The sequence below is a fragment of the Carcharodon carcharias genome, chromosome 1 (assembly GCF_017639515.1).
Source record: "Carcharodon carcharias isolate sCarCar2 chromosome 1, sCarCar2.pri, whole genome shotgun sequence".
In the NCBI taxonomy this organism is placed as follows: domain Eukaryota; kingdom Metazoa; phylum Chordata; class Chondrichthyes; order Lamniformes; family Lamnidae; genus Carcharodon; species Carcharodon carcharias.
In genome coordinates, this window is record NC_054467.1 from 78,861,177 (window position 1) to 78,875,822 (window position 14,646).

At 40.8% G+C, this 14,646-nt stretch overlaps 1 protein-coding gene across 8 annotated transcripts in view; it reads right to left on the reverse strand.

Moving 5' to 3' along the window:
- The window catches only part of LOC121281782 (testican-3-like), a 697,102-nt gene that overhangs the window by 227,930 nt on the left and 454,526 nt on the right, over positions 1 to 14,646 (reverse strand). For all 8 annotated transcript variants that reach the window (XM_041194812.1, XM_041194784.1, XM_041194805.1 and 5 more), the window contains one exon: positions 14,325 to 14,439. In XM_041194812.1, coding sequence (XP_041050746.1) covers positions 14,325 to 14,439 — 115 coding nt within the window. The remainder of the gene's footprint in view (positions 1 to 14,324; positions 14,440 to 14,646) is intronic.

A 14,646-nucleotide genomic window follows, 5' to 3' on the forward strand; every position in this document is an offset into this window, starting at 1 on the left:
TGGGATGTGAGCATTGCTGGCTAGACCAGTATTTATTGCCTATCCCTAAATGACCTCAAGAAGGTAATGGTGAGCTGCCTTCTTGAACGCTGCAGTCCAGATGGTGTAAGAACACCAACAAAGCTCTTAAGGAGGAAGTTCCACAACACTGCCCTAGTGATAATGAAGGAGTAGCAATATAATTCCAAGTCAGCATGGAGTGTGCCTTGGAGGGGAACCTGAGATGGTGGTATTTCAATGCATCTGTTGTCCCAGTTCTTCTAGGTGGTAGGAGTCATGGGTTTAGAAGCTGCTGTTGAAGGAGGCTTGGCGAGGTGCTGCAGTGCATCTTATAGATGGTACACACTGATGCCACCCTGTGCTGGTGATGGAGGGAGTAAATGTTCAAGGTAATAGATGGGGTCCCAATCAAGTGGGTTCTTTTTCCTATATGGTGTCAAGCTTCTTGGATGTTGTTGGAGCTTCACTCATCTATTATTGATGATTGTGGACATATAAAAATATAAAGAACTTGCTTTATGCAGCATCTTTCTTGACCTCAGCAAATTGCAAACTATTTCACAGCCAATGAAGCGCTATTGAAGTGTAGTCACTGTTCACAAACAATGCAGTTAATTTGTGCATAGTAAGGATCTATAAACAGCCTTGACCTTGTCAAAATAGTTGTTTTGGAAATAAAAAAAATAATCATTAAAAAAAGATAGTGAACAACAACATGGCTTGGAGGAGTATGGACAAGGAACTGAATGTTGCATTCTCACGTGAATATACCTTCTGCATAGGGTTTGCAATCATTAATATCAGTTTTCACATATCATTTTGGGTATTTGAGACAAATATTGACTCTCCTGCTGTCAATTGCATGGTAACAAAAGGATTTCCCCAATGGGCGCACTACCAAATAAATAGCTATCAAAGTCATAGAACATAATCAAGAACTGCACTCACATAAAACTGCACAACAGTTTGCAACACACATCACAGTTGTGTACTGTAAGAACATTTTAAATATAGCAACCTCAGCAGAATTAAGCAAAACATATCATTACATCAATCCAACACCCTGTTTTATTTTCAAACTCTAGCAATTTTGCAAGTGTAGTGTCAGCAATAAATAAGACCAGTTAATGGATTCACTCACAGAACGGTCTACTTATCTTAAAGAGTGAGTTCAAGTAGACTTGAAGAAGAAAAAAACCTTAAGTTGGGCTGCCCCAGAATGTTTCTTTAACAAAAGTTATTAAAAGTTACATTTGAGCAACTTGTTTGTTATTTATATATAACTTATTTGGGGAGAAGTGCTATATAACTATTCTTTAACTGCAGCTCAAAAAATTCACCAATTAATCTTAAAACCTTTTCGGACAAGTTCACATGCAACAAAAGCAGGAGAAAAATCTAACTGAATAGTTCTGAGAACCTCTAGCCCCACTCTCCAACTGAACTGAATCATTGATACAGAAAACCTCCAATTGTTTAACACCAACGAACTGACTGCTAGCTGATGTCACTGAGTGGCTGAAGGGCATTCTTCTGGGGGAGGGTGATCAGCTAGAGGTTGAAGTACACATTGGTACCAATGATTTAGGTAGGAAGGGCGATGTGATGCTGCGATCAGAATTTAGGGAGCTAGGTGGAAAATTGGCAAGCAGGGCCTTAAATGTAGTAATTTCGGATTACTCCCAGTCCCACGTAGAGGTGAGTACAGAAATAGGAGGATAAGGCAAATGAATGCATGGTTGGAAAGATGGTGCAGGAAGGAGGGCTTCAGATTCCAACGACACTGGGACTGGCTTTGGGGGAGATGGCACCTGTACAAGCCAGACGGGTTGCACCTGGACAGAACCAGGAGTGAGTTCCTTGCAGGACGTTTTGCTAGTGCTGTTGGGAGGGCTTTAAACTAACTCGGCAGGGGTGTGGAAACCAGGAGATAATGTTAGAGAGGAATAGCAGGGTGCACAAAATACTGGGAAAGACAGAAAGTACTAGTATAGAGAATAGTAAGTTAATAGGTGGAGTTGGACTAAGGGAGTAAGTCATGGAGTCTAAATCACAGTTACCTTGCATGTATGTGAATGCACAGAGTATAGTAAATAATATTGGGCAGTTACAAGTGCAGATTGCCACATGGAAATATGATGTGGTGATAACAGATATCTGGCTCAAGGGCGGGCAGGTCTGAGTGTTAAATGTTCTGGGTACAAAATGTTCAGAAAAATAGGAAAGGAAGAAAAGGAGGGGGGTTGGCAGTATTAGTTAAGGAAAACATTGCAGTGCTGGAGAAAGAGGAAGTCCCAGAGGGTTCAAGGACAGAATCAATTTGGCTACAGCTGTGGAACAAAAAGGGTGCAATTACATCTCTCGGTGTAAGCTATAGACTGCCAACTAGTGGGAAGGATGTAGAGGAATAAATCTGCAGGGGAATTACAAAGAGATGCAGACATTATAGAGGAGTTATAATAGGGGACTTTAATTACTCGAATGTAGACTGGGACAGTGGTAGTGTAACGGGCAGAGAGGGGCATGACTTCCTAGATTGTGTTCAGGAGAATTTTCTACAGCAGTATGTGTTCCATCCAACAAGATGTTGGACCTGGTTCTTGGAAATGAGGTAGGTCAAGTACATCAAGTGCCAGTGGAGGAACACTTAGGACACAGTGAACATTGTATCATAAGGTTTAGGATGATGATAGAAAAGGACAATATGCAATCCAGAGTAAGAATAATTAACTTGGGGAGAGCCCACTTCAATGGGACAAGAACGAAGATAGGCCAGATAGACTGGAACCAAAGATTGGCAGGAAAAACTGTAGCTGAACAATTGGCTACCTTCAAAGAAGAAATGGTTTGGGCACAAAAGGGAAAGGTAGGGCAAACAAATCCAGAGCTCCCTGGATGAAAAAATGAGATAGAAATTAAGATAAAGAATAGAAAGTGTGCTTATGACAGATGTCAGGTGGAAAATACAACTGAGAACCAAGCAGAATACAGAAGGATCAGAGGGGAGGTGAAAAAGCATATAAGAGAAGCAAAGAGGGGTTATGAGAAAAGACTGGCAGCCAACATAAAGGGAAATCCAGAAGTCTTCTTTCGGCACACAAATAGTAAGGGGGTGATAAAGGAGGAGGTGGGCTGATTAGGGACCAAAAAGGGGATTTACACGTGGAGGCAGGGGGCATGGCTGATGTGTTAAATGAATACTTTGCATCTGTCTTTACCAAGAAAACAGATGCTACTAAGGCCACGGTGACAGAGGAGGAAATTCTGTCACTTGAAGGGCTCAAAATTGATAAGTAGCAAGTGTTGGATAAACTGTCGGTACTTAAAGTTAACAAGGCATCAGGACTGGATATCCAAGGATACTGAAGGAAGTAAGAGAGGAAATTGCATGGGCAGTGGCCATAATCTTTCAGTCTTCCCTCGACTCAGGGGAAGTGCCAGAGGGCTGGAGAATTGTAACCATTATGCCCTTGTTCAAAAAAGGTTGTAAGAATAGGCCCAGCAATTACAGACCAGACAGTTTAACTTCAGTGGTGGGGAAGCTTCTTGAAACAATTATTCGGGATAGAATTAATGGTCACATTGAAAAATATGGGTTGATTAAGAAGAGCCAGCATGGATTTCTAAGGGGGAAATTGTGCTTAACTAACTTGCTGGAGTTTTTTGAAAAGGTAACAGAAAGGTTTGATGAGTGTAATGCTGTTGATGTGGTGTACATGGGTTTTCAATAGGCATTTGATACCATGCATCACAGCAGACTTGTGAGGAAAGTTGTAGGTTATGGAATAAAAGGGACAGTAGCAACGTGGATACAAAATTGGCTGAATAATAGGAAACCGAGGGTAATAGTGAATGGATATTTTTTGGGCTGGAGGAAGGTTTGTAGTGGAGTTCCTCAGGGGCGTGTATTGGAACCCTTGCTTTTCCTGATATATATTAATGATCTAGATCTTTGTGCGCAGAGGACAATTTCAAAGTTTGTGGATGATACGAAACTTGGAAGCATTGTAAACTGTAAGGAGGACAGTACAGAACCTCAAAAGGACATAGATAAGTTGGTGGAGTGCGCAAATAGGTGGCATGCGGAGAAGTGTGAGGTGTTGCATTTTGGTAGGAAGAACATGGAGACACAATACAAGATAAGGGGTACAATTCTTAAGGGGATGTAGGAGCAGAGGGACCTGGGTGTGTATGTGCTTAGATCATTGAAGGTGGCAGCACAGGTGGAGAGAGCAGTTAATAAAGCATACAGTGTCCTGGGTATTATTAATAGTGGCATAGAGTACAAGAGCAGGGAGGTTATGCTGAGCTTATATAAGACACTGGTTAGACTTCAGCTGGAGCATTGTGTACAGTTCTGGGTGCCACACTATAGGAAGGATATGAATGCATTGGACAAAGTGCAGAAGAGGTTTACAAGGATGGTTCCAGAGATGAGAAACTTCAGTTATGAAGATAGATTGAAGAGTTTGGGACTGTTTTCCTTGCAAAGGATAAGGCTAAGAGGAGATTTGATGGAGGTGTTCAAAATCATGAGGCAGTTGGATAGGGTAGATAGGGAGAAACTGTTCCCACTTGTAAAAGGATTGAGAATGAGAGGGCACAGATTTAATGTGATTTGCAAAAGAAGCAAATGTGATGTGTGAAAAAACCTTTTCACACAACAAGTGGTTTAGATCTGGAATGCACTGCCTAGAAGTGTGGTGGAGGTAGGTTCAATCAAGACATTCAAAAGGGCATTAGATGGTTATTTGAATAGAAATTATGTGCAAGGGTCTAGGTAAAAAGTAGGAGAATGGCACTAAGTCATTATGCTCATTCGGAGAGCCAGTGCAGACATGATCGGCTGAATGGCCCCCTTCTGCACCATAACATTCTTGATTCTGTGATTAAAGGCAGCTAGGAGAGAAAATCAGTAAACAAGTTGACAAAGACTGAGGGTGGGAGCCTTTGTGGACAGTCCCAACAATCAATGGGGGATTGGGTGGATACTAGAGGTGGAGAGAAGTTGAGAGGAAGAGGATCCATGGTGTAAGGTCAGCAATGAGAACTGGAGGGAAAGATTGCTGATTGCAGCAGAGAAGAAAGTCTGCAATTGGCACAGAGGAAGCCGATGGCTTTCCTGAGGGATGGTGGGGGTACTCCTGCTCCTCCTAGCCAAAATGCAGTGCTAGATATAGCAGTTACCTTGTGGAGCTGGCAATCCCCATCTCCGCTTTGCTGCCAGCTTTCCCGGCCCCTGGGTAGCCCATACAACAGTTGTAAAAGTTAATATAGGCTACCAATTGCATAGTGGGATACTAGTTTAAAACTGTTAATGCTGTCCCACCTCTCCATAGCAAGACATCTGATGTCTCGGCATCCCACTGCCATAAAATAGCTAGTGTGCACATGTGCTGTAAGTTAGGGAGGCATCCTTACATCTAAGTCTATATCACTGCCCTAATGACCCTCTTGTTTTCTGTTCACAGACAAAATCTCCTCCTATTTTTAAAAAAAGTCACCATGATACAGTTAAAATCATATTCATTTAACTTACAGATTATTAGCTAAAATGAAGTCCATTGTTTGGTTGCTGCAAAAAGGGTCTTTAAAATAAATAAAACTTGTGACATATAATTTTAGCTTCCTGGAGAATAACGGCTTGTGAGTCCTTTTTTCCGATTCCTCCACACAGTAAGATTCCATTTATTGTTATCAAACTGAATGCATGGCACTCTCTCATAGTTAAGGTAAAGGAAATAAAACATGAGACAATATTTTCAACATTATTGTTCTAACGTATCTAGTAATGGTTCATGAGTGATTTATTTTTTAATTAACTATGAATGGTTAGACACATCGGGGAGAAATTTGAGTATATCCATTTTAGGGCAAGATACAATCCCTACATCTGGGTCATGAGACCTGTGTCAGCCCAATATTGGCAGTGGGCCTCATTTCCATCAAGCCAGCATATCACATACAGCCAGCTGGTGAAAAGTCATTGAAGATCGGTTAATTTAAAATGTATGGGAAAACAAAGTGCATGGCGTGAGATTAGTGGGGCAAAAGAAGTGATAATTGGGAGAGCGAGTGGCTGCTCACATTCATTAAATGTGGGATTGGGATTCTAAGGCTGGAAAAAGCACACTGAATGTATGAGTGTTCCAGTTCAATGACTATTCCATTGGCACATAATGTGTTGAGTATAAAAAAGTTACCATGAGGAGACAAAAAAATCAAATATGTTGAGAGCTCAACCCTTAAGCCGAACAGTTGAGAGCAGCCTGCCCACAGCACTAGCTTCACCCCTGCAAGCCCACTGAAACCGCTCGCAAAAATCCCAAGGAACCCTGAACACAGTAAAGTCTATTCACTTCATGCTCTCCATCACTACTGCTACCAGCCGGTGGACTGCACCAGATCCAGCTGACAGTCACCACAGCAACCACAGGGCCCACACAGAAGCTGCAGAGACAGCACGACAGCTGGGGCTGGTGCTGGCTGCCTCAGGCCAGCCTTGCAGTTTGGGCCTCAGACAGGTATTAAGCCCCTAATGCTAACAAACTAATGCCTGTTTCTGGGGTAGGCAATGCATGGTTGGAAATGTACATTCACTTCCTATCCACCACTTTGGGGGTTTAGTAAGTCAGTTAGTGCCTGGAAAATGCTGTGCAACTAAATTCATATCCTTTTGAGACATTCTTCTAAGTCACATCTTACAACAATGTAAATTTGAGCACAAATGTTTAGCTATTAATGGTTTTCTAGGATTCCAATTTTGAATGTACATTACATAAATTCTTAATCTCCATTACAGAAATCTGTCAAGAAATCGAGACGCTTATTATGTTGAGGCTTTGGAGACTGCATTTCCAATACGCGTGTAAAATAAATGCTATTTGCAAAGATTAGCAGTGACACTGAGATTATTTCTACCTCTCCACTGACTCATGACTTTTGGTATTCAAACAATATAACATTTTTTCACCTTTTATTCCCAGTAGACTGCAAGGTCACTGATTTTGTTTGACCCGATAATCTGTTAGAGAGAGATTACTTTACATTCTCAGTGCATTCACACTCAACAGAATCTGCATGTTAACGCTCCTTATTTAAAAGCTTCAATTTTTCCTATTACTTCTACACATTTTTTTAAATGAAGATTTTTAATGAAGATGAAGAATCTTGCTTTATCATCAAATTAATAACACCCCTTCCAGCATAGCTTTTAGTTAAAAATTATGAGCTGCATCACCAACAAAAGACACAAACAATTATTTTAACCAAAAATCAATGTGTTGACAGCTAAAACTGAGCTTAAAGTTTGTAGGGATGAAAGAACTGAACAAACAGGGAAATGCTAAATACATAGACTGGGACCAAGCGATCTGAAAATCATATTTATCTGTAACTGCCTAAAATGAAAAACCATTATGTAATTCTGACAAATAAGATTTACCAATGCAGTAGCCCCTTGCAATAACACATAAGGGAGCTCAAATTATTTTCAGCTCTGCAAGCAATTCACCTAATTCACTGTTCAATAAGTGAAAGGTTTCTAAACACCTGACTAAGGCCAGTGCAATTTTTAAAAAATATTGTACTGAAATATTGGACCCAATTTCTGTTGTTGCAGTTTTTTTTATTGTTCCAGCTGAATCTGACTCTGCGTTATGGGAAACTCATTGCTTCTTATCCCCAATCAATTTTTTAAACAAATATGCTCAGATATGTTTGTGTTTAGGTGAAATGAAAGAAACAGAAATGTGCTTCATCACACTCCATCCCCAATCTTTTTCCTTACTCTTTACTTCATCCTATTCCCAAACTCTCTCATCAGCTGAATCATCCAAGTTCCATTTCCAATTTCACTTCTCATTTCCCCACCTCCTTTTCCTGCTTTTCTCCATTCCATCTCTATCAGCTAAATTGTCTGCAACTGCTTAATGATTGGCCTAGTTGCTTCTGCTCCTCTAACCTTAGGAGAGTGCTTGCTTGTCCCTTGTCACAATAAAGATATCATCACATCATTAGTTAATAAACATGAAGAAGCAGGACAAAGAGAAACCACATATACGAAGAAAAGCCTAACAGTATAATAGGAACCAATTCCATAGGTGCCCATTGGTTGGTGTCCATTATTGGGCAGATCTTAGGTCTGCTGATTACCCAAAGTGCAATGCATTTCACAACACAATAGGCTAGTGCCAGAGGAGCACTTTCCAAACTCATACTACATGTCCTACTTTCAAAATGAGGTGGAAACATTGTTTAATTTTAACTTCATTTACCAGAAATGGCAAATTTATTTAAATCACCTATTTTACTCATAACCTGGTCATAATGCCAGGAAAGTACTGCTAGCTGAAAATGCCTATTCAAATGCCCAGTCAGCTATTTTGGGATTCCAATCTTGGGAGAAGTGTTCAATTTTTCTGAGGCAAATTTAATTTGTTGCCAGTGGCACATATTTTGATTTTTTTTACCCTAGCACATTTGTCTGTTTGTTACTGAAATTTTAACTATCAGTTCTGTGTTGTTTGCTCAATGCTATCTAATGCAGTTTTGCTGCAGTTCTAACCATGATATGCGATAGGAATATCATTATACTTGCTGGTTGTAGGGGACAGAAAAGGATCAGAGGAGTCCTGGAAGGGAGCTAAGTTTATACTTTGGCAGACCATGTTACACCTGCTTTTATTCAACTGTATACCTCATAGCCCATGGAGCATCTATCTTGACATATTATTGGCCATGAATATTTGCAATTAAGGAGGCAGTAGCAGAAATATATTTTCTCCTTGAGCTAGATCTTCAGATCAATTTCAGACAAGGATAGATCTGTTAATGGTTGCAAAGTACTTTGAACTTCTATACTACTGGTTCCTTCAAACAACAGCAGGTTGTCAAATATCTGTCAAACCACACAACCAGTATTATACCAATGCATCAAGTAGGTGATAAATTTATTCTTTGCCAAGGAAAACTCCTTTATTACTTTCCCCAGATATCCACCACACCAGAAATAAGATGAATTCCTGCACATTTAACATGTCAGATTTCCTCAAAATGCAGGTGGCATCTACAGTCCATGCCCTTCAATTTTACTATTTACACAAACATTAAGTTTGTCTGTGGCTACTGGTACTGAGTGAAGCATTTGCATATTTGCTACCTTGGTAGCAGCCATGATTCCTTTATTTTAGAATAATTGATGCTGCACCATTATTTTAAAAACCAGGGAGCAGCTCAGAGATTATACTTAACCTCTTCAGGAATCAGCCTCGAATATGGGCAGTACAAAATATTAAAATGAGGCACACCCTACATCTATGGTCATTAGGACAATGAAAAAAATGCTTTGATGGCTTAACAGATCGAAATGTTTTACAGTATGTCCCAGTGAAAACCTTCACAATATTAAGGTCTGTTGCTTTTTTGCATTCCACAGACATTGCCATGAGACAAGTGAAAGAGACGTCCAGCTCTAGCCTATGACACCACCAGGAGCCTGGTATACTAAACCTCATGTTTATAGGACTTGCTAATTGACACAAGCTGAATGAGTGGAGTTCAATTTATGCCCACCTGACATCATGGATCAAATTTTTAAAAGCCTACAAAGGCAGGATTAGAGGTGGACAGATCCGCAATTTTCCATCACTGGTATGCTGGTTTGCTGGTCTGGTCCTGCCTCAGGGCCATTTTTGAAGGATCTGGTTGTGGCAATGGCAGGGAGGGGGAAGTTGGGGGTTAGAACACTTAATTAGTCACCTCCTCACTTTCTGGGTGCTGAAACTGGCACGTGTGGATTCCCAGCCTGCATTTTCTCCCAAGGGCAGGGTCGGAATGCACAATCAAAAAAATCAGCCCTTATCTTTTTGGGGTCAGCCTTAATATAATATTTAAGGCAAGTACTTGTTGTCAGAAATAACCTGTGGCTGGGAACTCACCTACTGGGAGACAGGAAATAGTTTATTCCAGGTTTGAAGCAATTTGAAAAAACAGAATAATCGGAATTATTATTGCTGCAACAAGGTTCAGGGAAGATGTCTGGCAGTCCTGCCATGGAATACAGGGCCTCCAGTTTGCAGATACAAGAAAAGGAGCACTACTCCTATTAGAGTGCAGTGAGTTGCAACTATTCTGCATTTGATGGCTTAGGCCAATTACTAAAAAGATTTAAATTAAATAAATAGATGCATGGACCAATTTCACAATTGATAATGCTACATTTAATTACAACACCATCACAAATTAAAAAAAGTCTTCCAACCGTGGCTAGAGCAATAGATTTTAGGACAGAAATTACTCAGCTATTCCAGCAGCATTTCTTGTATACCAGTATGATTGTAAACATCACTGGGACTTTTACACACCAGATTTTCATGGAGGTTTCCTGTGGCCAAGTTTAGGTGCACAACCTCTGCCTGTTTTGCATTGGGTCAATAAGATCAGAGAGTTGAATGGGTGGCCCACAGATTGGTGTGGGAGAAATAGGTTTCAATTCATGGGGCATGGGCACCAGTGCTGGGGAAAGAGAGAGCTGGGATAGCCTTCACCTGAACCTAGCTGAGACCAGTGTCCTAGCAAATTGTATAACAAGGGCTGTAGAAAGGGCTTTAAGCTAAATAGTCGTGGGAGGGTGGAGGGACTCAGGTGTGAGGAGATTTGAAAAGTTTAAGCAAATAGACAAGGCAATAGTGCAGGATAATCAGGGTAATGATACTGGTAATGATAACCAGAGTGCGACAGTAAAGGACAGAACATACAAACATAAGAGTGCACCAGCAAAGAAGGTCAGAGTAGGGAAACAACAGTAAAAAGACAGAACTAAAGGCTATTTAACTGAGTGCTTGCAGCTTGCATAAAAAAGGTAGCTGAATTGATAGCACAAATAGAAACAAATAAGTATGATATGAAAGTCATTACAGAGACATGGTTGCAAGGTGACCAAGGCTGGGATCTAAATATTCAAGGATATCCGACATTTTTGAAGGACAGGAGGAAAAGGCAAAGTGATGGTGTCGCTATGTTCATGAAGGAAGAGATCAGTACAAAAGTGAGAAATGATCTTTGAGTTCTTTGAGGAAGTAACAAACAACATGGATAATGGGGAACCTGTGGATGTGCTATACTTAGATTTCCAGAAGGCATTTGACAAGGTGCCTCATCAAAGGTTACTGTGCAAAATAAGAGCTTATGGCATGGGGGGTGGGGGTATCATATTAGCATGGATAGGGGATTGGTTAGCTAACAGGAAAAATAGACTAGGCATAAATGTGTCATTTTCAGGTTGGCAAGATGTGACAAGTGGACTGCCGTAGGGATGAGTGCTGGGATCTCAACTTTTCACAATCTATATCAATAACTTGAAGGAAGGAGCCAAATGAATGGGCGCTAATTTGCTGATGACATAAATATAGGTGGGAAAGTAAATTGTGACGAGGAAATAAGGGGTCTACAAAGGGATATAGATAGGTTCAGTGAGTGGGCAAAAATTTGGCAAATGGAATATTATGTGGCAAAATGAGAACTTATCCACATTGGCAGGAAGAATGGAAAAGCAGCATATTATCTAAATGGAAAGAGATTGCCGAACTCTGAGGTACAGAAGGACCTGGGTGTTCTGGAACATGAATCATAAAAGATTGGTATGCAGATGATTAGGAAGGCAAATGGAACATTGCAGTTTATTGCAAGGGGAATAGAATATAAAAAGTAGGGATGTTTTGCTACAGTTGTATAGGGTATTTGTGAGACCACATCTGGAGTAGTGCGTGCAGTTTTGGTTTCCTTATTTAAGAAAGGATATAAATACATTAGGGGCAGTTAGCCAGTTTGCTTTTGGCTGCTCTCCAAATTTCCTGTCCCACTCACGACAATGTCTGCTGCTGGCATGACCGAGTCTTGCTCAAAGAACCTGAGAGGTAAGAAAAATTAAGTGAATGAACAAAAATTTGGCAGATGGAATATAATGTGGGAAAATGTGAGGGTGTCCACTTAGGAAGGAAGAATAGAAAAACAGAGTGTCACTTAAATTGAGAGAGACTGCAGAATGCTACACTACAGAGGGACCTTAGTGTCCTTGTACATGAATCACAAAATGTCAGCATGCAGGTACAGAAAATAATTAAGGAGGCAAATGGAATGTTGGCCTTTATTGCAAGGGGAAGGGGTTATAATAGTGAAGTCTTGCTACAACTGTACCAGAGTGGTGAGACCACACCAAGGGCAGAATTTTACGCCTTACTGGCAGGCGCGCAACCGAAATTATGCAAGGTGACATCGGGCGAGCGTCCTGACATCATCGCTCATTCGCATGATATTTCGCTCAGCAGGTGCACGTAAAAGTTGGAAATGCACTCACTGACAATTAAGAGGGCAATTAAGCCCGTTAACGGCGCAATTGCCTGCAATTTTTCGTGGCCTGATTCAGCCAGGTGGCCTTTGCATTTTTCATCAAAACTCATCCAAGGGTGGGATGAAATCTCCGTTAGGAAATAAAATAAAAATAAATATCTGGGGACAGCATTTTTATGAGGTATACTCTGAGGTGCTTGATTGTGATGCATGGATTTTTTTTTTTGCAGCTTTTTACACCATTACGTAATTATTTGCAGGTCTGCAGCTCCGTGAGGGAGCTGTCTGCCTTCAGGGAACTCTCTCGCAGCACTCACCTGTGCCTGTGGTGACTTCATCACTTGCCCTTTTCCTGCAACCACCCCGGCACCACTGAGCTTTTCAGCGTGCGCTTCACGCCGGCTGGCCGTTAATTGGCCAGCCAGCGTGAAATCATAGTTGGGGGCCGATCGCGGTCGGCAGTCCATTACCCGGCCACTCCTGGGCCCACTGATCGTGCACACCTGGGAAGTATAAAATTCAGGCCCTAGAGTACTATATGCAGTTTTGGTGACCTTACTTAAAGAGGGGCATACTTGTATTGGAGGCAGTTCAGAGAAGATTCATTAGGCTGATTCCTGGGAACAAGTGGCTGCCTTGTGAGGAAATATTGCCCAGTTTGAGCCTATACTCATTGGAGTTTAGAGGGATGAGAGATAATCTTATTGGAACATTTAAGATTCTGAGGGAGCTTGACAGGGTAGATATGGAGATGATGCTTCCCCTCGTGGGGATATCTAGAACTGGGGGCATAGTATCAAAATAAGAGGTCTCCCATTTAAAATGGAGATGAGGAGGAATTTCTTCTCTCAAAGGGTCATTAGTGTTTGGAACTCTCTCCCCCAGAGAGAGGTGGAGGTGGGGTCATTGCATATATTCAAGGCTGAGTTCGAGAGATTTTTGATTGGCAAGGAAGACAAAAGTTATGGGGGAACAGGCAGGAAAGTGGAGTTAAGTCCACATCAGATCAGCTATGATCTTATTGATTGGTGGAGCAGAATTGAGGGGCTGAATGTTCTATTCCTGCTCCCATTTCTTATGTTCTTAAAAGGAGGGGAAATTATGCCTGAGTTGTCAGTCAATTAAAAGATTAAATCATAGTGGCTAATTGACAAAGTCAAATCTGAATACCAATTCTGTTCAATGCAGGAAAACACTTTACCCATTGGATAATGTACTGTAATGCATCTGAATGCTTTTCCACTTTCACAATGCTGGCTAATTTAATGGTCACTTACCTTTTAAGAACAAAGCCCTATTGCTATCACTGTATTAAAAACATATGTAACTTACCATACAGCATTACACTGCGACATGTTAAATTGTCAACACTCTTTGAACTTATCTGTCAAAAGGTTCCTGACTCCTAACTAGGGTTTCCCCATGGTTCACAACAACTCTGAGTTGTCATGGACCATGTCACCTTTAGGAGCCGGCCTGACTCCATAAAAATTGTGGGGTCTAAAATATTCACCCAGCGATGGAGCCGACAAGAGCGGAAATGCTGTGTGCAGTCTTGTGAACCACCTCCTCTCCCGCACTGATCAAAATAGGCAGCTCTGGTTATGGGGTCAAGACCTCCACATGCCTCCATTTCTGCTCACCTGACATCTGTTTGTCCTGCATTGGGATAGGAAACTCCAAACCGAAGTCTACTTCTTTCGTTTTTACATAAGGAACTGTCCTTTGAAGCTCCATTAATACTGAAATCATTCTGAAACAAATTGACTGAAATGGTAGAATCTTGAAAAAACACAACACTTAAATGCATTATAAATAACATGCATATATGTTGTATTTCCAACACAAAGGAAATAAGACATATATGGCATTATCATTCTTCACCCTTATATTCCAACACCTTCACTAAACCAAGGAGTACAAAACTCATTCTGCAAAATGTCAATTTAAAAAGCCAGTAAAATATTAAGACTTACCTTTCTTTTCATCTTTTCCTTCAACTGATGATTTATCTGAGGTACAAGGGCACCGTCCTTCACATTTGACTGAGATCTGCTTGCCTGAAACACATGCCTGATATTCCAGTTTGCACTATGAGAAAGGGAAAGGATTAAACAAACAATCATTTAAACAGAAATGAACTATTCAATAAAATACAGATTACAGATAATCCCCTATTTTTGTAAATTATACTGGGATAAATATGAAAACAAATACAACAGCCACAGATTATTTCAGCAGTATTAAGGTGCTGTGTGCGCCTGCAAACAAGTGAGTTATATCTCAGTAAGCAATACA